Source organism: Athalia rosae, chromosome 5 (assembly GCF_917208135.1).
Source record: "Athalia rosae chromosome 5, iyAthRosa1.1, whole genome shotgun sequence".
NCBI lineage: Eukaryota > Metazoa > Arthropoda > Insecta > Hymenoptera > Athaliidae > Athalia > Athalia rosae.
Genome location: NC_064030.1, coordinates 3,041,298 through 3,066,315, shown reverse-complemented (window position 1 = coordinate 3,066,315; position 25,018 = coordinate 3,041,298). Strand labels below are relative to the sequence as shown.

General features: G+C 44.8%; 1 protein-coding gene across 4 annotated transcripts in view; it reads left to right on the top strand.

Moving 5' to 3' along the window:
• Window positions 1-1,028: 1,028 nt before the first annotated feature.
• The window catches only part of LOC105692913 (neurobeachin), a 165,448-nt gene continuing 141,458 nt past the window's right edge, over window positions 1,029-25,018 (top strand). For 2 of the 4 annotated variants that reach the window (XM_048655901.1, XM_048655899.1), the window contains exon 1: window positions 1,029-2,943. In XM_048655901.1, the coding sequence (XP_048511858.1) occupies window positions 2,740-2,943 (204 nt within the window). In that variant the 5' untranslated portion in view covers window positions 1,029-2,739. The remainder of the gene's footprint in view (window positions 2,944-25,018) is intronic. The other 2 variants (XM_048655900.1, XM_048655902.1) reach the window with 1 other exon arrangement.

Genomic DNA, 25,018 nt, shown 5'->3' with positions numbered 1-25,018 from the left:
CGAAGAACTCCACGAAGTAAGCAAACGAAAAGCAATCGGAATTACTTGGCGGTGACGGTGTAGGGTAAAAGAGGGAGAGAGAGAGAGAGAAAGAGAGAGAGGGGGCGGGGGGGAGGGAGGGACGAATAGCTGGGAGAGGGAGAGTCCTGGAGGATCGAGAAGTGAGGTTGGAAAGTCAAATTCAGGAATACCTCGCGTGAACCAGACGTGCCATAAGAGTATAAAAGTCGTTTACGAACGGTGCAGCGCGCACCCCCGGGTGCTAAAAGTCGGGACAAACCAATCAATCACGATATCACGCCCGCCGCAGGGGAGCGAAAATTGGGGACGTCGTATATGATCGAGTTCTCGCCAAAATACCCCGCAAATTTACAGGTGCGAATACGTGTAGTAGGACGAGACGGGCGACCGGGATACCCAGGTAAGTATCTCCTCGATGCGCCAATCGCCTCTGTTCCATTCGCTCATCCGGAGCAGCGGCATCGAAAAGCAGCAGAAGGACGAGGACGATGACGAGGAGGAGGAGGAGAAGGAGGACGAGGAGATCGGGGCGTCGTCGAAGGCTGGGGCGAGAGAGACGTCGGGGGTTGCGGTGCCGCGGGCCGCGCCGTCGCCCAGCTTGCCTCAATCCTCCCGCCCCAAATCGGGTATCCAGCCGACGACCGACCATGGTGTAGTCATACGCTGAGCGTCGTACCGATCGAGGGGTGACAGTTTCGCGTGTTTTTTTGAAAAATTGCATCTGTTACTCAACGGATTATTGTTTCGCGTTTCATCGACACAGTAACGCGGTCGTTCGTCTCTATCGAGGGATCATCGACACCGACGAATTCGCGAATACTCGGCAGATAGTATTCGCCGCGCCGCATCCCGACGCGTCGTTTTATCGGTGACTCGAAAACCGGCGACAGAGAAAAAAAAAAACAAAAAACAACTAATTGAAGAAAAGAATCGACTGCAAAATCTCGAATTTCCGCTGTGCGTTCTCAGCTCATCACCGTTCTTGACCTTCCGTCTCTACTTTGGCTTTTTTCACAATTATCACGTGGCTCGTGAATTTGGTGTCGAAGAATTATTTGTAATTTTCAATTATTTTCTCAACGTTTCTTCGTTTGGAGGAAAAATTTTGCGCGATGTGACGCGGGGGTGGTGTTTTCTCAGTATTTGTTCGTTACACAAGCGCCAAAAAAATAAGCAGCTTTGCGAACGGAGGAATTAACGTGAATAAATAGAAAAGAAAAACGAGCAAACAAATAAATAATAATTAGTGAAGGGTGAACACGTCAAAGCGTATTGCTTAATCATTTTAATTAATCCCTACTGCCCATTGAATTGAATAAAAAAAAAAACAAAACGGTCTGTCGCCTACATTCACTGGCAAGATAAATTTTTTTTTTTTTCGTTCATTTTATTTATTTTATTTCGCGTGTGAAATTATCTCGGAAATTTTACTCTCCGCACCATCCGGGATCCTCTCCGAGTTCAGTGTGACGATCTGTCGGAAGTTATATAAGCGAGAAAAGTTTGCCGCTGAAGTGCTACAGTATTTTTATGACTGTTGGAAGAACAGTTCCAATATACGTATTCGAGTGAGTTGAAGTTGTGGATAAAAAACAAGAAGTAAAAAAAGAAAAATAAAAACAAGTGTTCCCAAGGATCTTATGGTATCATGATTTTGTGCAGTGCTCATTTTTGGTGACGGACGCGCTGAGATCAGATCTGCGGTACGGTTTATCTGACTCGGAGGACCCCGTTTCGGGATATATATCCTTTATAGCCGGGAGCAAAGGATCTCGGAAGAGAAAAGGGTGAAGATATCTTACTCCGATCTTCCATCATCCCCATTCTCTACGGACGTTTTCGAGTCCTGTAATATAGTGGGAGGCGAGTAAACCCATTAACTTCCCCTCCTTCGGATCGCTCTTCTCACTTTTGTTATTGTTCCACTCCTGAACCATCGAGACATGGATACGCTTATGATATTGGGTATCTGCTTCTTCTGCTACGGAATGTGCGATCTGATAATACGATACGCGACACCTCCAGTACCGGAGCCTCAGATGAACGCAGCTTCGTCGAACTCCTCGTCTCTACCGTCGTCAACGACATCCCAGTCGCCCAAGGTCTTCACGATCTCTCAGAAACTTCAAAACGCCCCCAACTGAAGCACACCCGATAAAACCGACCAACGCCAACGAGGGAACGTATATCCGCTTCGCTTCGCTTTCGATTCGCAGTGAATTTTCGCCCCGATCACATCATGACTCGACTTCTGACTCCGTACCAGACGTCGCGCAATACGCGTGCGGACGACGGTGCGTTCGAAATTGACGCGAAGATCAACGCCTGAAAAATAGAAGGAGCACGTCGACGATAAAGATTAATACGAAGCGTAAGGCTTGGCGAAGAGGAAGCGGAATAGCCGAAGTATCACCCCAGTTGGCTCGAAGCATCCCGGAGGGATAAGAGGGATTTAGTTTTTTCTCAAGAATTTATGAGGCGAGAGACGGGCACACGTGGTACTCGGACCGAGGGTCGGGGCACAGGTGGGCCTACCTCGTTCCCCTCGTCGTGACCCGAGTCACGAGCTTAATTCGATATTGTTTCGCCGTTCGTGTAAGAACACCTCGCGAGTGCGGGGGTTGGAGTCGGCATCGAAACGTTCGGAGCACTCCGTGGAAAGTTTCGTTCGTCTTGACTTACCGGTTCTTCGTCGTAATCGAGTGAAACGGAGCAGCGATGGACTCCCTCGAACGGTTGATGAGTGCCGGTCCGCTGCCCTCCGCTTTGGCCGCAGCGTCACGATCGCAAAACGCGTTCGTACAAGCTAGCCTGTGCTCCGCATTTGGCCGCAAGGGTCGACATCTAACCGGGACATTCTGCCTCACCGGCGACACCATGGAAGGCATTATACAGTGTCTCGTCTTTCTCAAAGCTTTCTCGGTAAGACCAACGTACACCGTCTGGATCTAACGCGGGTGCGGATTCACCTCTCCCCGTGTGGAAGGGGAGGTGTTTGTTATTTTAAGCTCGCCTGTCTTCGGTACTCCGTGACACCTGCAGCGGCTAACGTGTAGTCGTATGACGTGTCTCCCGTTTTCGGTAGAATATCGGAAGGTCGGGGTAAGCTTCGCGAGGGAGTTTTGTTCTTCTTCTTTGTCGTCGCTCCGTTGAAATTAATGAGCCGAGGGTATTTGCCAATTTGAATTTGCGATGAGTTTTATTCTATTTTTACCCCGTATCCCGGCTCGTACACTTATCCGCGACACACGGTGAAACTGAAACGGAATTATAAAGCACCCTCGCAACGTCTGCCTCCGAAGAGGTCCGACGAGAGAGAGAGAGAGAGGGAGGGGGGGAGAGTTGAACCCCTCGCGATCTTATTCTCTCGGCATGGATCTTCTTCCACTGTTCAACTCCCACTATACCTCCGAACTTTCGGGGTATATGATTTTGCGAAGCTCTTTGCGATCCGTTAATCCGTACAGATTGAATAATACCACGATCCCGTAGTAACGCACGAACCTATCTCGGAACATGTCAATCCTTTAATAACATCGTGTATACGTCGCTCTGAGCAGACAAGAGATTCTCGTAGTCGCACACCTGTTATCCAATAATCTTACGGCTCTAAGTGGTACAGAGCTTTGTCATAAACATTGAACGAGACAACGACGAAAGCTTAACCCATATTACACACGAATATAGGCTCAACGTTCAGTCTGATGAAGATTTTCTCCGATTCTCACCCACCCGAGGTTCTCGCTTTGATTTCAAGTTTTCGTTGCGCTGACATCTGTTTCGTTTTTACACGTCTCCTTGAGAATCGGGTCTATTTTTCCCCGCGGATTCTTATTCATTAAAATATTTTTAATTCCCTTCCCCCACCTCATACGAGATGGAAAAGGTCAATCTTCGAGTGAAACACGAATCGGCGTACGTACGTACGTGAGCGGTATTTTCCATACGTTTTCGTACGTACGTATCGGTATGTAGATGCGGAGGGGAAGCGATGGGGGGGCGGGAATGGGAGAGGAAGAAGGGCCCCGGTTTCCGGTAAACTTGCGCCGCTCGAGATTCGGGTTAGACCGAAGCGGGCGCCGAGCTTTTTTATTTGATTTTATTACGATTTCGGCAAAAGTGCGTGGGGTTTGCTTCGGTGGACGAACCGGAATTCTCCTTCCACGACCCTTTTGTTGGTTCTGCGATTCTCCCCGATTTAGTTTGCCGGCCCCCCGCCCGCTGTATATAACCGGAACCTCGTCCTTGTTCGGCTTCTCCCTGTTTACCCGAAGCACACGCGAAACCGACGGAAATTTTGCTACTGTCGGCGAAACCCGAGAGCGTCACACGTTCCTCGGATCGATCGTAACGATCGATGACGGAATTTTGATATTTTCTCAATTTTATCGTACTTGCTACCGAGCGATTCGTTGGAATATTCCGCGAAAGGTACATTAACGGAGACGATCAGTTGTTAATCTTCGTTTCCAGTTGCGGGTGAAATTCGATTATTTCTGTTTGAAAAATACGTCGAATAATTTTATGGCTCGTCGTTTTTCGCCTGACCTATAAAGCAACATGTGAATAATCCATATCTCCAACGATATTATTCAGCGAAGCGAACGTTGCGAATATATACGAGAGTTCGCTGCGAACTCCATCGTTGAAACTGTACTCGCTACGCGGTTATACGTTGGAAATTAGAATTTAATTTTATAAATTTGTTTGCCATCCGCGTTATTGTCGCACCCGCAACCGCGAAATATCCAGAAATTCAATCGCGTACAATTACCGTATGAAATATATACCTACTCCCTTGCAGGAAAATGAATAGGAATGGCTTTCAAAACTATTGAATATAAACTTGGTGGATTTTCTCGTCTCTGATATATACTCACCTCGTTCTTTTGATCCACGATGCGCAAAAATAAAAAAAAAATACCCTGCAAAAAAAAAAATATGTGCCGCCGTTTCGTACCTACCTACCTACCTACCTACCTACCAACGTAAAAACAGGTGATACGCCGAAGAGCATCCTCGCCACTGAATTGACTCTGCAGTTCTTCATATATTTACATTTCTCCGCCCGATTGTCCGACGTACCGCGTCCTACCGGCGGCTGCATAGCGTGCATATGAAGCTTTTATTCAAACAGTATGAATCCCGAATGTTTCCGCACTATTAACCGGCTCGGCTTCCTACGTACGAATCTATAGACAATCGTGCGACTAGATTAGAGCCAGCGGTAGCGGATTCGTTCGCGCGCTCGTTCATTTCACCGTGGAAGCAGCCCGGAGTAGTGCCGCAGCTACGCGGATCGTCGGGGTGATATCGCGTAAGTTTTGAATCGGTCGGGTCGAAAGAGCAACGGGGGTGGGCCGAGGGCCAGGGGCCGCGTTCGGGTCACGTTAAGGTCGGGTTATCGCGGCTTCATTATCCTCGTGGAAATTGAAAGGCGATGATAAACTCCCCGCTACATAAACAGCTACATAACACAACGATAACGTAAAATTATCTCTTGTCTCCTCGGTCCTTTCGTGCGTACGACTAATGATCCGCCCCTCTCTTATGAATCGGGGGGGATCAGAATTTATGCGTCCTAGTCTGGATGTACATATTTCCAGTTAATTATCGGCTAAGTTCGCGCGCCCGTCCCTCGCCGATAACCCTGGGATACCGGGGGATCGCTGCTTGGGGTATCTCTGTTAGGTGGGTCTGATAACTGGGCACGAATTAATACGTCTTCGGGAATATTAGGTGAATATTAATTAATGCTTACCCGGCGAAAGCTGTTAGCAATTGCCGAAATCCCGTCAGATATATATTCCTCCGCCGTCCCCGCGGAGGTGGCTAATTCCTCGAGTCATAGGAAAATGATCGTTAGTCGGTCGACGCCACTGACTCTCCGCTTACATTCATCCCTCTCTCTCGCTCTCTTTCGCGGAGCAGCAGGTAAAAGTTATACCGTAGAGATGCGGAGGAGCTAAGCGGTCTCCATTAATGCTAATAGCATCACCATTGATACCCCACTCGCTTCCGCAACTTACTTCCAAGTGTGCATCCCTATATTTCGTAAGCCGTTGCAGTCGGAACTCCCTCGGCGTGGCCATAGAGTGGTGGCTGCCGTTGGTGCAAATAGTATCTCGTACCGGTGAGCGTGTTCCCTATTCCTTCTCGCATAAATGTAGAGCGCCAAGACGTAACCGATGAACGATGCACTCAGACGACGCGACGGAAGGCACTTCGGGGGTCCGCTTACAAATTCGCTGCATTGGGGGGAGGGGGGGAACGCGGTGTCGCAAATGACGAAAATCTACCGAAGCGCGCTCGAGAAGAACATTGCTCGGAATGCCGATACTGCAAACTTCTATCATCGACGGACTCTGTTATCCGTTCGTAAAAAGTTCTCAGCTTTTTCATTTATCTCCTCGCTTAATTGAATTCGGCGATATCCGATTGAGCTTATTGCGTGCGTGGAGGGTGCGAAGCTAAAAAGCTCGCCAGTCTCGCCCACACGTTCGCTCTTTAGGTCGAAGTCGTCGAAAGTGGTGACGATGGATACACCGGATCGAATTGGTTCGTCTTCTGAGTGTATCCGTCTGGTCGAACTTTTGTCGATTGTTGAATTACCACCTCGGTTAAACACTGTGAGCTGAATTTTCCGCACTTCACCGCTTTTAGAGTCATCCAATTATATTGACCTCAAACCGCTTCGGACCTATAACAAGAAACTTGGACCGTTAGACTCGGGATCATTAATAATTATCGCAACATGAACCCGATCTAATTGAACCTGTCGGCAACATCGGAAAGCGAGTACCCCCCCCCCCCTGTCTGTGTGGGTATCGGTTCACCCCCCGCACACCGACAGATTCGACGGACATCGGTGAACGAATGTTGGTGCTCGATTACAATAATGGTCTCTCTCTCTCTCTCTCTTCTCCGCCCCCTTTCGCGCTCCCTTTACATCTGCAGGCCGTACGCTGCTCAGATCCGACGTACGGTTTCTACCGTTAATCTCGACCACCAGCTAGCCCGAGCTTTCTGCTCTAGTCGTACAACTAATCACTCGCCAGAGGCTACCCAGAAGCCGGTGAGTGATTCGGATCTTATCCCCGACTGATAAACCGACGAAGCCTCGCGATTAACCAAAATCCATCGACGAACAAATTCTCCCGCACCATTTCAACGAAAAACCGTCACGAATGAAAATACCCGGTGCACGGAGAAGGAGCGTCCCGCGAGACGGGCGTGGCAGCGAGAGAACATTTAATTACTCGCGAGGAATCGGTCACGCTTTGTTGACCGTTTCCGGTGTTCGAAATGAGGCGATAAATATCTCCGGGGGGTTTTTTTTTTTCGCTCGGAAATTAGTGGACGGTCGCCGCGAATCGGGGGGGAGGGGGGGATCGACGCTCGACGTGGTTCCAACCGATAGCTGCCAGATGAGAGGGTTCGTGTGTTCCTTCACCGAGTGATCTATCGAGGTCCGAAGGTAAATTAGAGATGGGAATCCCTCCCTCCCCCCGCCCGCGACGCCACCATTTCTCATGGGAATCAATTGAATGGGGTGCGGTGATTCGTTGCGGTGAGCCTACACTGAGTGCACTCCGGTGACACTGCGCGACCCTCTCACGACCCTCTCATGACCCTCGCTCTATTTCTCTCTCTATTCCTATCCGCGTGTATATCCGTCCTTGTCATTCTGTCGCGCTCTCGCGCTCTCCGCTGCGGACCCTCTACCGGGGCTCTTGAGTCGCTCCGGGCTACGCGCAATATCCACGTGTTATCCGAAACCATATTCTAAACCACCTCCTACCGGACTATCGCGAGCACTTCTCGAGACCGTCCCCGCCGCTCTGCGTGAAACCAGAAGTTTTCTACGCGAGTTTTCTTTGATCCCAGGGACCACCAGCACTAGGTCTACTCGTTACAAGTGTAATTGAATACAACGCAAGTCTGAATCCTACACCAATTTTATTTCGCCAAAAATTTACCAGACATGTGAAATTCTTGCAACGACCTCATTCCCCCAGAATTCAGGGGATCGAAATATATTTTAAGCTGGACAATGTCCACCCCTTGAATTCGGTGATCACCGAACACTAAATGCTGAATAAGCAGAGCTTTCGTAGGCAGGTTAGCGGTTAGAGGGGACGGGTCGACCGGCGGCTGGGCCGGACGAATCATCCTCCTTTGACATCTTCTTGCATACGGTTGTTTGACTCTGTAGACGACGTGGCGCACCGCGAGGTGTTTGCTTAGGGTAGACAGTTTCGTAGCTGTCCCAACTGTTATACCCGAACCGACCTTCAACTTCATCGGATGAACCCTCTACGCTCGTGTTTCGAGTCTATCGATTGGCTACTTTATATTAACCGTGGTAATAAATTTTTCGCTCCGTTCGCCGTCGGTTTTTCATTCTACCCGCCCGCTAGATTCGACCGTACGGCGATACTTCGGACTCGCTAACGTGAAAGAAAACGTGGGCAAAGAATCGCTTCGCTTCGAAGCTCTTATCTATTTTTGTCGAGCTTTTACCAAACAAGCGTACATCCCGTGTTTTAACCCGCGAAGAGCGCGAGGAATAGCAGCCACCTACCTTATATCCGCGTTGAGTGGGATTGGCTGGGGTTCGTTTGACTGGGCGCGTGAAGATCGTGACGAGCAAGGCATGATTAATGACTGCGGGATGAAGAGGGTGGCGGGTCGAGAGTATGGAGGGTGAAGTTGGGATTAGGGAAAGGAAAAGCGGCAGTGGAGCTTTTAGAGAGATCTTCCGGAGTCTCCGTCCACTTCACCCTCTTTTCCGTAATACTTTCATAAATAATATTTGCCTCTATGTTTTTCACCGCAGCAGCAGCTCCTCGTCGCGGGGACGGGGGGGTCGCCGCGGTGGGGAGAGGATTCTCGTGTTTTGCCTATGCTTTTAGGCAGTCAACTTAAGCAACTTATTTATTCCCACCTCTTCACTCTGCTCATCATCGTCGTCGTCATCATCATCATCGTCGTCGTCGTTCTCCCTTTCCAGTCTAGGTTCGCCTTTTTCACGCTCGTCGTGTATCGTTGGCCCTCCATTCTTCTCATGTTGATCCCACCCTTTCTCTTTCCATTCTTATTTCCCCCCAGATTTTTATACCTCCTTCTCCTCCTTCATTTATTCGATTCTCATTTTCTTGCGCCCTCGTTGTTTTCGTTTGTTCCAGTTTCTTTTTTTTTTCTGTTCCTGTTCTCTTTTTCATTAACGCACGTAAACAACATTAGCCGCAAATTTATTATTTTTTACGCCCACAATTTACTTTTTCCCCAAAAGTTTCTCGCGTTGAATGTATACGTACGGGCGTCGTTCCGACTCCGGTTTAGTTTCATGGATCGAGAAACAATTCGCGAGCTTATTTTTCATTTATTTTACTCACCGTTGATTATTAGGCCTTCTCCGTTTCCAACAAAGACCGTCAGGATTAGACGGTTTCACTTTTTCGTTACACCTATACTCGTCGGCCCCTCGGTCCCTCGATTTCCGCCGCCGGTCCCGCCTCGGGTTTCACCTTCCGTAAGAGGATCTTCGTCATAATTTTCTCCTCGTTTCGAAGACTTCGTAAGTCGAAACTCTCTACCGTCGAAACGTTTAGTATCACAAAAGGGTTCCGAGCTCCGCGGATTTCAGCCCGAAAATCTTTGAACTCAAAAGTCGTCTGCTTTCGCAAAAGCTCGGGGGCAGAAGGGATGAATGGGCACGGAGGCTGTAAATGAACTTTTAAGCTTTATCTTCTCTTAACTCAGCTGCTACACCGTTCCCGTTATTTCTTCTACAGATGCACGACTCGGAGGTAACAATTTGTCGTGCGAATTTCATAATACCCTCTCGGGTTTACGGTACCTCGACCGTCAAACCGAGGAGAACAATATAACGGTAAATTCGAATACCATGCCGTCAATTTCGGATCACCTGGTCTATGTAATTATGTATATATACATAAAAATACCTTTACATAAAGCCACCGGTTCGGTTGCCTAGCCGTTCACAAATTAATTTTATGCGGCAATTAACGATATACACTCCACGCTGTACCGACAGTGTTACGAAGAGGCGTATAAACGACGGGTGGAGCCGGAGGGAGAGGAAAAAAAAAATGGGGAAAAAGAGAGAGAGAGAGAGAGATAAATATAAAATTACAACATCCCTTGTACCCGAGCTTGTACGTACCTAAACATGTTTTTACCTCCCTAGTTTTTTTCCATTTTTTTTCATTTTTTTTTAGCTTTAATATACCTTCCGCGTGTAAGGAAGGTTGCTCTCCATGTTTGCCCTATATTTCACCCTGACGTATTAGTCGGTTATACGAGCGTGTGTTCGCGTACGATATAGATATTGAATTTTTTTTTTTTTTCTCCTTGTACAGACTCTCATTTATTTCAAAGCCACTGAAAAATAGCTACACTAACGATGAGCCGAATATTCATTCGTCCGTAGACAGACTCTTGAATTTTCGTCTTTTGATTTTTTCAAGTATTTTATTCACGATGGAGAAAAAAAAAAAAAAAACTTCGAAATTCGATGTGAGAAAATGACAAATTTTCCGAGGTCGTGCGGCACGACGGAGCACCAGTGCACGACGTTCGTACGAATGGGATATGAATGAGGAAAGTGATAACAACTTGTCAGATTCTGTTTGCCTCGCTTTTGTGAGCGATAAACTGCAGAAGTGCCACCTATGAAGGTATTCTTCAAATCTCAATTCCAGACGAGTATCGATCCCCCCGGGTACGGACCACCCTTAAACTCTCCTCTCGATTCTCGCTCTCGGCCCCGCTGCCCCTCACCTTGTTTCGATCTCCTCCGCTTTTATCTCCTCTCATGTAATTGCGAAAGGCTACGGCCGGGCGATGACTCTTGGCGCCGAATGATCGTTTACGAACTTTTTTCCCACCTCCGACCGCTTTGTCGGTGTCGTACACCTACACCACCGCCCCCGATGATCTTGACATTTCCTCCGTTTCACATCCTGCAGCCAAGTTAATTTATTCAACTATTCAAATACTATTCAAATTTATCGACTATGATTTTATTTCAGTTTTTTTTTTGTCTTATTTCTTTCCTTCTTTATCCCGCCGTCGACTTTTTTTTACGTCACTTTTTGCACTCCCGGATCAACGAGAGAGAATCGGCTCCTTTGCATTTTCCCACTTTTTTTACCCTTGCAAATCCAGGCCGCCGTTTTTCAAATAATATCTGCAACTGTTCTCTAGCCCAAGCTGACGACAACAGCTAGCAAATTTCGCAGGATTCCCGATGCCGCTATTTCTCATCTAGCCTCAGACGTAACAATGATCGAAGCAGATCCTTGGAAGTTACCGCGCGCCTGAATATGGGTCCACCTTATGCCTCGTACCTCACGCCTTACATTTATACTTGTTCGCTCGCTCGTTACGCGCGGGTTAAATCAGCTGTAGAGCTTCATTTGACGCTGTAGTTATTTGATCATCCCTTATATATACGTATATACGATTGCGTAACCTTTGACGTTCACGAACTCTTGTTACGTAAATCCCAACGTGCCGGGGGATGATTAGTCGGACGAACGGTACGAGGCCACCACCCCGTTCATTTCAGTCAAGTACGTGTATCGCGCGAACGGATTTCTTGCCGATGTCAACGGTTAGATTCGCACCAGGGTCACCCTTCAACCGACTCGTCTGGTGCGGTTATTTTTTTTTTCCATGATTATCCTCGAAATAATTGCGGAGTTTGCATCTCGCGACTATCCTTTTTTCTCCGTCGTCGGTACGGAATCGGAAAGTCGCGGGACTTTCGTCGACTGTCGAACGGAAACGCGGGACACGTACGCTCGTACGTATCAGCCGACGTTACGTTCCTCGTCGGGGCAGTGACGTCGTCGATAGTTTTTACTCCGGCCCAGTTGGCTCGGAGCTTTTCAGATTTCGTCGTTCGTAGCGTCGGTTCCGCCGTTGCGGCTCGAATTTTCTTTAAAGTATACCTCTGCAATCTGAACGACCGCAAAGCCGCATGAAATGGTTTCCACAAATTGAATTGCGTACTCCCATAAGGTTTGCCAACCGACCCTTCCCTATACGAGTATCGGTGTACTTTGATTCTCGTATCGCCTCATGAAGCATGAAAAATGAGTCAACGGGGATCAGATTATCCCGTACGACCTGCACGCTCGTACGTATTTTTCGTCTCCGCTACCGGTTTATTTATTTACTTATTTATTTATTTATTTATTTATTTATCAACTTTTAATTACCACCGATTCACCGCAGTCTATTAAATTTTACACGGTATGTACACGTGCGGATATAAAACTGGCGCCTAGTTACGTCACTTCGCGTCGCTTTTCATATAATTGCGGTAAAACTGAAAAGAAAAAAAAAAGGCAAAATGTTATATTTACCCGCACGTGTAAGTGAATTTGAAAAGAATATTTCACGCTTACCGGCCTTCGGAGAGAAACGCGCGTCACGGTATGCTGAAGTTTTTTGAAATCGCTGCCGTTTCATGAATATTATGTAACTTCGATAAGTATGAGGTAAATGTACCGTGTAGCCGCACGACCCGGTGTACCTGCTCGTGAGACACACCAAGAAATGAAAAACAGTTGCAACCGGTTACGTCCGTCTACTCCACAGTTCCGAACCAGCGACCCTTCTTCCGTCCCTCGGCATTCTAGTATCCGGCGGAGCGAGAGATTAAATTAATTGAATTACTGGGCACGCTAATTTCCGAACGATTGTATCCCCAGCCTTCGAATACTTTCGGACGGCAGGGGTGCCGGCCGTACATGGTAAACGTTTGCGGTCGGTACGTTTTCGTATAATTATCGTGCGGTTGGTCCGAAACCGAGGCCTCCCGTGAAACGATCGTAGAAATTTCTTTCACTCAAATCGCGTCTAATCGCACAGAAATTTTCAAATGAACCAGATTACCGTAACCTCGTCGAGAAAAACGAGCTCTTTTCATCTCGCTTAAGGATTGTTCGTTACTCCGGATATCCTTGTTCAAAAAACGGAGCTGATATTCGCCACCCCTGCGACAAAAAAAAAAAAAAAAAGAAAAAAGAGAAAGGAGGAAAAGCGAAACCGCGTATCCCTTCGCCGGCTCGAAATTTTACTTAAATATCTTTATAACCAGTTGAAGTAAGATTTGATCCAGGAGTGCGTGTGGTAGGGGTTTTGCGAGGGTGATGTTTTTTTTCTTTTTTTTTCATACGAACTGCTCCACGCCACGGACTCTGGTTGAAATCCGGTAGTATGAAAGAAAAAAAAACGCACACGTTATACAAGGTGAGCGTCGCGACGCCTGTGCTCGACGGTTGTGCGGACGTATAACGGTGGCATTGTGTAGGTGAATATGAGTGCGAGGGACCAGTGTGCGAGATTGGGCGAAAGGATATTTACATTTCCCGCATGGAAATCAGGATTTTCCTCCGACGTTGAAAAAGCCCTACTATCCTATCATCCCCTTGTTTGCTTGATGCGTCAAAAACTGAGGCATTAGAATCGTAACCGTCTCTCCGCGGTGTCACGGAAGCGAAAAGGGAAATCAGATCGAAAGAACTTACCGAAGAGAGACGGAGGCACGGGTAAAAAAAAAAAAAATAAAGAAAGAAAGAGAGGTGATAGCGAAGAAAAAATCATAAAGGATCGAGGGACTTTTTTTCTTACATTCCAATTTCTGTTTCCGTTTTTTTTTTTTCTTAATTTTTTCGCTCATTTTGATCCCGAGTAACCCTTGCGCTCACACATGGTGAATGATCACAAAAATTTTCAACGAAGATTTGTAGCGAAAAAAGAAATGAAAAAACAAGAAAAGCATTTTGAAAACCACGTAGAGCTTTAAGCGGGAAGGAACAGTCGACTTTCTGGTTCATTTTTCTTATTTCTCTTTTTTTCCTCGCCGGATATACACAGTTCTACGTACACTTTTGATCGTCGACCGATCGTACGGAAGATACCAGAGATTCGATACAGGCTCCCCTCGTCGTTTGTAATAATAATGATGTTAAAAAAAAAAAAGGAAACAGAAACAAAAAGGAACAGAATAAATTGGGGATAAAAAGATTTGCAGAGAGCCGAAATCCTTTGGTTGATTTTATCCCCCCGCCCACATCGTATCGTGAACCGAGAAGTGTAGTAATACATGTATTTCTGTTTTTATTGTACATAAGGAATTTGTGCAAAAGGGATTATTTTCTTTCCGTAAAAGTTCGACATTGTCATCCCACACGATTCTTTTTTTTCGTTATCTCATTTTCCACCCTGCTTCGATAGAAAAATGAACAACACATGCAGATTCTCCCCGCAAATGATCCTTAACGAAGGACGCAAAATCTATTTTTCAAATTTTTACTCACGTTATCGACCCTGTTTTTTTTTTTTTTTTTCAATTATATTTTATCGTGTGAGAAAGACTGCACAATGCGAATTAATTTTCTTCCAATATCGTTGGATTTCGCGTTTACAACCGATTGGTTTAAAATAAGAGCATATAGTAATGAAATGAAAAATAAAAAAAAAAACGCACATATCGTGTGACGGGTATTCACGGACGGGCGTGGAATTAGAGAATTGTGCGGTTCTATGTACGGTGGGTAGATACGCGGAGAAGCGCATGTGAATACCTGCGTTACACGTACAACATTCGTTCGATTTTCTGCACTCGTCCAACGTGTTGAATTTAAATTAATTATAGAAGGAAATTTACGGTTCGCTGGGGTTGTTATCGAGAGTTCGTTTTACCGATCCTATGCACATATAGATTAAAATTTTTTCCTTCTCTTTGTTTTTTTTTTTTTAGTTTTTCTTTCCATCTATGTCGGTCGTAAAAGCGAATTATACACCGCTGTGTACCGAACGTCCATAGATATTGTTTCACTGATTTCGGGAAGAAAATAACCATGAAAAATGTACTAAAAACAAAATTTATGTGGAAAGCCACAGCGCGTGGTCGAAAGATAAAAAAAAAAAAAAAAAAAAAAATGAAATGAAATAAAACAGAGAAAAGCTGCGATATTGAGGATAACTCACGTTGCGCTGCAACACGGCTGAAATTACGACCACCTATGGTTAATGAATGCCGATGACGGTTCTCCGACAACCTGATAAGGATTTATGGAGTCAATATAACGGAAATGTCCCGCCGTATATGAGGATATGAAAAAAAAAAAAGAAAATAAAAACCCCGACGCAGGATTCGGACCCGCTGTGATTTTCGGTAACGGAATTTCCCCTTTCCCTGAACCAGCTGCAGGTTTTTATGGGGTCGCTGAGATAAAACCAAAGCGCATAACTCAGCGAGAAAATTTTTCTCCCAGTTGATTTCGACGCGATCGTTTTTTTTTTCCGAGTCCTTCGGCGCGTCCGCAATCCCTCGGAACGTTGGAAGATCATCGGGTGAATTTTGTAGGTGCGCCAGATTTTGGGGCACGCAGTAACCGAGAGTATCTCGAAGCGAGAGTCTACCGTCGTTTATTGGGCGACGATATAGCTAATTAAGAAAGGTGGATCGATACCTCTTAATTGGAGCGTCGCGCGGCTGTGTACAGGAAGAGATAGTCGAACCCCCGGTAGCTGGTGAAGGAGATGCAACTATCGCCGAGGGTGTCAAGTGCCTCTCACGCGAGAAATTAAGTAATTATATTGAATTCCGAATCCCCCCCCCCCCCCCCCCATTCGGAGGGCGTGGGGCTGAAGTTCCAAGACTCCACAGGCATGCCGTATCATCCATTACAGATTATACAGGGCCCTTCATTTCAGACGTACGTTTCACTCGAGCAATTTGCGAACCGGGGGTAGCTGACGCGCAAAAAATAAATTCGCAAACCGCGAATGCTGCGGGTATGAAATCGAAAATGTCGATTCATTGTTAGAGTTTTTCGCGAAAATAAAGAGAAAAAAAAAATTTCTTCCGTTAGTTTTTCTCGAATACGTTTTCTAAATGGGTCACCCCGCCGCACGCTGCGGGAGAGAAAAATACCGCTGCCTACGAAATGCGGAAACCCTACAGAAATTACTGTATACATTACTGTACCGTGCAATTGCTGCTGCAGGTATACAGAAAAATCCACATATTTCAACCCTCGCGTAGAGAACGCGGTCAGACCGATAGAACTGGATAGAAAAAAGCAGAATTATATTCTAAATGGTACCTCGCGAATTACGCGGAGCAGCAAATAAGGTTGCCCCGGTTGAGTCTGTCTCTTTCATTTCACATTTCCTCCCGTTCTCCTATATCATTTTACAGGGCATCGTCTGGTAAGGGAAAGTAAAAAAGCTGAAGAGAAAAAAAAAAAAAAAGTACGTTGAAAAAAAAATGGCAAATTTTTTTAGAAAGCTTCTCGCTGTGTCTCCTCATTGCGGAAGCTGAAAGCTCATCTAGTGTGCGGGTCCCCGAATGAGAAAGAGGCAGCAGCAGCTGAGTTGTTCGCGAGCTGTGTGTAAGGGTACGAGGCCGAAACCCACGCGAGGTCGGGAATTCCCTGGAGTGAGAGAATATTTGTAACGAAATTTTTACCACCGCGGGCGCACAGAGACCTACGTGGTACGCATTTTTGCCACGCTCTTATTTTGTTTATTTATTCACTTCTTTTTGAAATATTTTTTTATCTTTTTTTCCTTCAATTTATTTTTTCTCCTTTTTCGCTCATTGCTCCGCTGGCGCTGTTTTCATTTACCCTCACTCCGTAGAGGCGTTTGCGGGCGATGATAAAAACTAAAAAATGTGGAGAGAAAAAAAGAAAAATTAAATAAATAAATAAATTTCGTTGGGCAAAAAGAAGTCTCGAGGTTTGCGAAGTTCAAAAGAAATTATAGAACTCGCAAGTTGTTTTACTCTCAGGATATGTCTTCGAAGACAAAGAAATTAAATGTACGTAAACTTGAAATGGAAAAACTCCGGCAGGTGTATTTAATTTTGTAACCGTCAACGAATTTATTCATTCATTTTTCGTTTTTCGTTCCTCATAGATCGGATACCTCTGCGCATATTACTTAAATTACCGTTGACCGATGGTGGGTCACGTTTTCATCTTTGAGTTTCACGATGCACTTCTTTTCGAGTCGCGTTGCCTTTTTTTCTTAATTTTTCTGCTCTCTCCGTTTTATAAGTCATCCCGTTGAATCTGGTATGGGTGTGGGCGACCGCAGGTTTCATATAACGAGAACGAAGATGAATATATTTTAAAATTCATTCGTGGCGGGTTAATTGAACGACGTCTCCCGAAAATCTGTCGGTGAACTTACCCCCCGCCCCATTCGTACCGCGAGGCTCCCTTAAAGTATATTAGATCCCCGATTTGTCGGTTGAATAATTCGGCGGAACTTGAAACCCCCCTTAATCATGACTTCGGAATACCGAAAGCCGACATAGGCCCGGAGGAAACTCCGATAATCCAACTTGACCGTCTACCTTAGATTCTACCCCGAAATTCTGATGGGATTGTACGCGTACATATGTACCTATACACTGTACATACCTATGTATTCACCTAAAAGGTATGTCGTAGATGGAGGCGCGTCGCGACGGAACTGAGCCGATGTTATTGTTAGGGATGTTTTCGACTCGTGTCTTCCATTGAATGGTTGTCAATGGTTTCCGCGAGTATCCCCGCCACCGAGCGAAGCTTTCACGTGTACCCCTCGGCTCGGGATATAGATATCTTTTGTCGGACTTCAATTCGCATTCCCGCTCTCCTCCGTACCACCGGCGACGGATCTTTCGTCAATTTATGTAAACGCTGTACGCAGACGTACCCAGGTATCTCTCTCATCCGTACGACATACACTCCGCGGATGTGAGTTCGGAAATAAAAAACTGGTTCGATTCCAATAGGTGGTGGATTTCAGTTCAAAAATATTAATTCCTGCAAAAAATATTAATTTTTCTGTTACGCGATCATCGCAAAGCGAACGAGTGTATCGCGTAACCTGGCGTAGATTGAAATATGGACGAATTTGAAAAAAAAAAAAAAAATTCGTACGCATATCATACGTATAACTAGTTACGCAACGTCTATAAAAGCCGGACTCGGTTGTCCTCATTTTTTCTGGACCGTCCGAATAACGAAGGGCCATTCAGCCGACACGGGGATTTTGATGTGGCTGGGCGGCTCTCGTCATCCACGGGGATAAGCGGCACGTGCGCGTGACGTGGAGAACGGTTTGGCACGTCACGTTAACAATTTTACACGTAAGCGCGAACGAACAAACGAATTAAACGCGTAGTAGGTGAAGCGCCGCGAAGGGGAGGCTCCTGCGGGATAGCCGTATCGTCGGCTGTACGACGATTATTCGTGGGGTAGTAGTTAAAATAACGCCGAGAATCGCGAAACGTTTCGAAAAATTAGTCGTACAATTGAATGAGAACAAAAGCTGTATAGGAGTTATGAAAATAATCATCGCCTTCCGAGATCCACCGCGAGCGAATCTGGGAGCGGTAGAGGAAAAATTTCTCGCTCTTTCGCGTATAATTGAAGATAAACTGAAAATAAGTGAAGAGGGTATCAAAAGGAGGAGAATGGTAAAAAAAAAAAAAATAAATAAAAATAATTAAAAAATGAAAAAGACGGTGGAAAATCCCTGGGCTCGCCTCCTTGCTCTCTCTCTCTCTCACTCTCTCTCTCTCATTTTTCTCTTCTTATTTTCAACCATCCAGCGACGTGCTATTTCCTCAACGGTTTTTTTTTTTCTTTCTTTGCTTTTCGTTTTCTCGTTTCTTTTCTTTCATTTTTTACTTCACCGTGAGATAAAAGAATGCGGGAACTGGGCAGCCGTGCACCGTACGAAGGTATATCTCTTCACCTCACCGCAACAAAAAGTGACGCTCTGCCATTCTTTCTTCGTATAACTGTAATAGTCACGTGACTACAACCGCACGACCCCGGCCTCGGCGTAGCGTTCGCAACCCCTACAGACGCAGAGAACCTCGCTCCGTGAATCTGTGTGTGTGTGTTTTTTTTTTTCACTCTTTTCCATTTTCATTTTTTTTTATTTTTTTTTTTAATTTTCCTTCTCCTGGAGTCTTTCCCGTGTAACAACTATCCCCGGTCGGGGTGCACCCGGCAGCTCCTTTCCCTCACTCCTTCACCTTTCTCGCCACCCTCTGACTCGGCATTTTTCTAACCCATTGCGACGGTGCATGCGACGGTGGTGGTACATATCCGTCTGTCTATTGTATGCAGTTATGTGTTATCATCCGTGGGTTACCGTGTATATGAAAACATAGGTGGTACACACATAGGAGAGAATCCCGGGGCCGAGGGCGGGATAAGAAATCCTTGATTTACTCGGGGAATTTTATTGGTAAAGAAACGGCAAACAGGTTATCCGAGGCATGGGGGAGGGGGGCATGGAGGGTGGGGATCGCCTATAGATATAAAGCGAGAGAAGCGTGACGCGAATGCAATGCTAGCGGGAAGGGTGTCCGGCTGTCGAAGAATACGGTGGTGGAATATACCTACCGGGGATGTAGTCGAAAATCTCCCGTTCCTGGAACAGCTCGCCATCGCGGTGCGCGAGGTCGAGCTCCAGCATCCCTTAACCGAACCAATCTCAATTCCGGACAATATCCGACGGGATTTCTGCGACTTTCCTCCTCCTCTCGTACACCTTATACCTATGTACGTACCCTACGTATATACACGCACCCCCCTCGCGCCTCGCCGCCACCTTTTTCCACACGAAATTCTATTCTGTTCCAAGTTTATTTTTTTTTTTTCATTTTTTTTCTCCTTCCTTTTCGTTTCATCTAGCCTCAATTTTCTTTGCACAATTTTCAACAACCGTGTTCTCTCGCCATCTTTGATTACTTATACACGGTATCTGTGATCATCTCAGCTTTTGAAATATGACCATTTTTTTATTCTCGTCTCATTTGTCCTCAACTTCGGCTTTCGAACCTCCGCGGCGACTGAATATCTTACGGGAGTTGGAGAGGGTGAGATTAGTCGTGGGACTATTTTCGCGTCGCTCGGCGACTTCAATTTTTTCATCCCTCCCCCCCTCCCTTGCGTGCACCGCCTGATATCCCTCTCGCAGTTGATGTTTGTGATTACTTGTTTATTTTACGAGCGTATAGAAGAAAATTATCTCGACGACTTATCTCTCGTCGTGTCTTCATGTATACGTGTACTTACGTGCTATATAGTTCTGTGTACGTCTTTCATATTGTACGGCACTGTGCCTCGTGACCCAGTTGAGCGCGAGCGGTGTGTCGCTGGGTGCGGTGATGAATCCCGGGGGAATCGTATATATATCCTTAATAATTTGGGGACTCGTCGTTGTCGCGGTCGTGTGTACGATACACTTCTACCGCGCGTTTATTTTCTCTCCTTTCGTTGTTTGATCTCTTCAAATTGAGCCGCGTCGAGTGAACGTAGGATTTCGTCGTCGTCATCCGCGGCGCGAACCGACCTCCAAAAAAGCCCTCCCGGAGGTCACACGTGTCCCGAGGCTGTCCCGGCGATTTAGCCGATTGTCCGAAGGAGAAAATCCCGCGAAATCATCGCCCCAACCGGTATCGGGATATCTGAAATTTAACGCGGCTAGCGAACATCGCTGCAACCACTGAATCATCTTCTTACCACCCTTGTAACAGCTACCGTTTGTTTGCTCGAACGCCCACTCGGGTCATCCGCGCTATCCTCCGGTCGCCGGTCCTCCCATCGTCCTCGGACCTCCCCGAGAGCCGCGCTCTGTATTTTTTACCCTCCTTTATTTTTATTTATTCTTTTTATTATTGTCTTTTTTTAGTTTCCCTCGCACGGCTGACCCAGTTACTCGAATAACTTGGGTAAACGTGAATGTAAGCTCATACCTTCGGAATATATATCCGCCTCGAGTGCGACTCGGAAATGTTGAAAAATTTGTCAGTTCGCGAGTGGGTTGTGTAACGAAAATTCGAATTAGTGCCGATGATACTCGTCAGCCCAAGATTTTCGATTGATTTATTGGACTATTCGTTCACATATATCTGTCGCAGCAGCTTTTTATTCTACGGTTGTTTTTTTTTTTTCCGAAAAACTTCACCAGTTTTTTTTCTGTTGCCCTAAGAATTTTTTTTCTTCATCTCTGTACCGTAAAGTTGCACAACGAAGCTTGCGTGTACGATGGTGAAGTTTTATTTTTAACTTGCGAGCGTGTACCGCTGTGTACACGACTACCCTAATTCAATTTTGAGAGTCAATTGGTAAAGAACTACGAAGACTTGTAACTTTTTCGAACACGCCAGAGGCACGTGCTCTCTAGATAAAAAAAAATAAAAAAAACAACTAAACCTGCAACCCTCCAAGACGATGAAATGATTCTCGGGAGTTTTTTCGTCGCAGAAAAGGTACGCGAACTAATTCGCGAACGAAGTTATAATTTTTGTCGATCATCGAATCATCGATGGAATTGACGGGGATATTATACATTTCATTAGATTTTTCATTCGCGCTGCACTTTCTTCACGACTTTATATCCGCGCGTTCTTTTTCTTCTCGAGTTATAGTTCGACCTTAAGACGACGCTAAAACTCGCGCGATGGGTACTAAATTTTACGTTCGATTCTCGATCGTCTATGGTTCGGTATTGTGGGTATTGTGTAAAAAATATATGAACCGCTGAAAGTAACGTCGCAAGTTCGCGCGGCGTCGATATACCCATTAGGATGGGTTGAAAAAAAAAATGTTTTCCCTTTTTTTCTTAGCATGGGGGCAGAATTTGTTCCTTCTAAAAAAAGGAAATTTTTCAACAAGGGAATCAATTTTTTACTTGATATTTTGAGGTAGCCCACTCGTTTTTTGAATAAATAATTAATCAAGTGGGGTACTTCCAGCAAAAAAAAAATTCCACCTAAAGATTACTCGATCGATTGCATTAGCAGATGATTTTGGCTTTCAGATTTGGATTTCTGAGCTGATTATACGTGAGATTATCTTTGAAAAGGTAAAGAAAAAATCGATTTTTGGGCCGAAAGTAAAGTAGTTTAGAAATTGATTGTATTACACTTTTCTTACGTATTTTGACTTCAGGAATCCGAATCTGGAAGAAAAATTAAGCTATCTCTAAAATTGACCGAGTTATCGCCAATTTTCAGCTTTTTGGGGTCAAAAATAAAAAATTCATTTTTAAGTCTATCTTGATGTAATTTGAGCTCAGGAATCTGAATCCGAAGGAAAAATTAATCTATCTGCAAAAATTATCGAGTTATGCCCATTTTTTCGCATTTTTTACCATAAATTTGAGGATATCTCGAAGGGAAAAAATCGTAGCGCAATTTGGACAACGGATTCGTGTTCCTGAGGTCAAAATACGTAAGAAAAGTGCCATACGATCAATTTTAAAAAATAAAAATTTTTGGCCAAAATTTGAGATTTTTCCAAGGGGTACCCCTTACGATTTTTTCAAATTTTGACCAAAAATTTTTATTTTTTTAAATTGATCGTATGGCACTTTTCTTACGTATTTTGACCTCAGGAACACGAATCCGTTGTCCAAATTGAGCTACGATTTTTTCCCTTCGAGATATCCTCAAATTTATGGTAAAAAATGCGAAAAAATGGGCATAACTCGGTAATTTTTGCAGATAGATCATTTTTTCCTTCGGATTCAGATTCCTGAGCTCAAATTACATTAATATAGACTAAAAAATAAATTTTTTATTTTTGACCCCAAAAAGCTGAAAATTGGCGATAACTCGGTCAATTTTATAGATAGATCAATTTTTCTTCCAGATTCGGATTCCTGAGGTCAAAATACGTCAGAAAAGTGTAATACAATCAATTTTTAAACTACTTTTCTTTTGGCCCAAATATCGATTTTTTTTTTGGTTTTTCAAAGGTAATCTCACGTATAATCAGCTCAGGAATCCAAATCTGAAAGCCAAAATCATCTACTCATGCATTCGATCAAGTAATCATTAGGTTGAGAACTTTTTTTCAACCCACCCTAATGCCCATACGCTCAATGTTATCCCGATTCCAAAGTCTTGCGCGATTTCAACATCAGTCTCTGAGCATTACCATGAAGCGAGTTACGCATCTGCTTATAAGTGGATATTATACCTCAAGTACGCGGAGGAAGACCGCGTTTCGCTTTTCTATATTTCCTTTCATAGATGCACAGAATTCTCCCTCAGCATCCGTCACATTTGTTTTTTCACTCGTAGGTATTGAAAAATACTACGGATCCATAAACCGACCACGATATCCCCGCTCTGCCTGCAACCCGATTGGTTGTGCCTTATCCGTCTATATTACTGTATACGTATCTGTATCTACTCATACTTTTAGTTACAACGAATAACCTCGGAGACTCAGCGGGTCCCCTGGATGAATTAAAACTCGAACTAAAATGCGAAATGAAATTCTGTCGGTCCCATACCTATACCTACATAAAAATCGCACAAAAAGTTTTTGCAGGAGAGTATTGAGAGTTTTTGATATCTACGCGCCACCGTTTTCTATCATAATAATTTACAATTAACTGAAAATACTTTCAGCGAAATTGAACATTAAAAATTGCTTCTGGGATTAGTTTTCGGATCAGAGAGAATTAAATATATTAACTGATTGTGAGATGATCTGCTTCGATTCTTACTCCGAAACTCGCCAAAAAATCATCCGTCGTTCGTAGGATGACCGGAAAAATTGAAGAACTAACGAAGTATCTATCGCATTAATATTTATTTTGTTTTTTAAATTTTGGTTTCGACCAAACAAAAAACGGGAATTGCGGAAGAATTATTTCGCCGGGGATTACGGTAGTCCGATCGGCCGTAGCTACCCCGAAGTTTGTGGATTCGGTGGGATTAAGGGTGGTTAAATCCGTAATAACGAATTGCTCGTTGTACGCCGGGCTATGGCTGGTGAAAATGTCGGCGGTGGTTCGGTACATCTCTTTATCTGGAGATAGGTTGCAGAAGTAATGGATTTTAAACTGAAATCACGAAAGACGGCGGCGCTGGGCGATAAAATTCTTTTTTTTTTTCTATTCCCTCTCTCGTTTTCCTTCTTTTTTTTTTTTTTGTTTTTTGTTTTTTAACGCAACTGAAATTTACTGCAGCGAAGCCGAGGTGCGGGATAAAAATAGATATGCAAAAATGAGAATGCAAATGAAAACATTTGACGGTGCTGCTATCGTTTTAATCATCTCAACGGTTTCTGAAATTTATTCATCTCTCTTTGATCTTGCGAGCTTTGTGCGTCGCGTGTGTAGTACACGTGATCTTTTTCTCTTTCTCGTTTCCAAAATTCTTCGCTCTACACCCCGAATGAGATGTACGAATTCGGTTGTATAAAAACCGGCTGATTGTGAGTAACTTTAAAAATGTAAATTAGGAAAATTCCTGTTTTTTTTTTTTGTGGAATAGCAAAAGGGAAAAAAAAAAATTTGTCGAATCGAAAACATGCGTCAATGACGAGAAAAAGACTCCTGAAAGAGAGACGTACACCCTCGACGTTAATCTAAACTTTCCCGCAGTCTCCAACGTGCACGTACAATTAGTATAATCGAAAAGTTAGTTTCGTCTGATTTAACGCGAGTCGGGATTCGTGAATTAATAGGAGGATTACTGCCGAGCACTCGAATAACTATAACGACAAATAACATACATCTTCGCCACAGTGACAGCCAAGCATAACTAGAAACGGTTCGCACGTCACCACGATTTATAGGCGAATTTGAGCTTTGGATGACTCGCGTAGAGGTTCGGGATATCTTGCACCTAGATTTCCTCTCGCCGTGTAGAAGGTTACATGCACGTGTACCCAGAAACCAACGATGTGCATTCTGTTCACCGAGTATTTCTCCGCGTATACCTACCCACCTAACTACCTACCTACCTACCTACCTACCTTCCCTACCTACCAATATCCAATGGGGTCATTTATCCAAGGCTGCCAATACAAGGCAAATAAATTCTCAGTTTCTACCAAAGTTAGATGTGTTCCAAGCTGCTCTCCACGCGCGAACTCCTTCCTACGTCGGTGCAGATTCATGTGCAACTTTACCTATA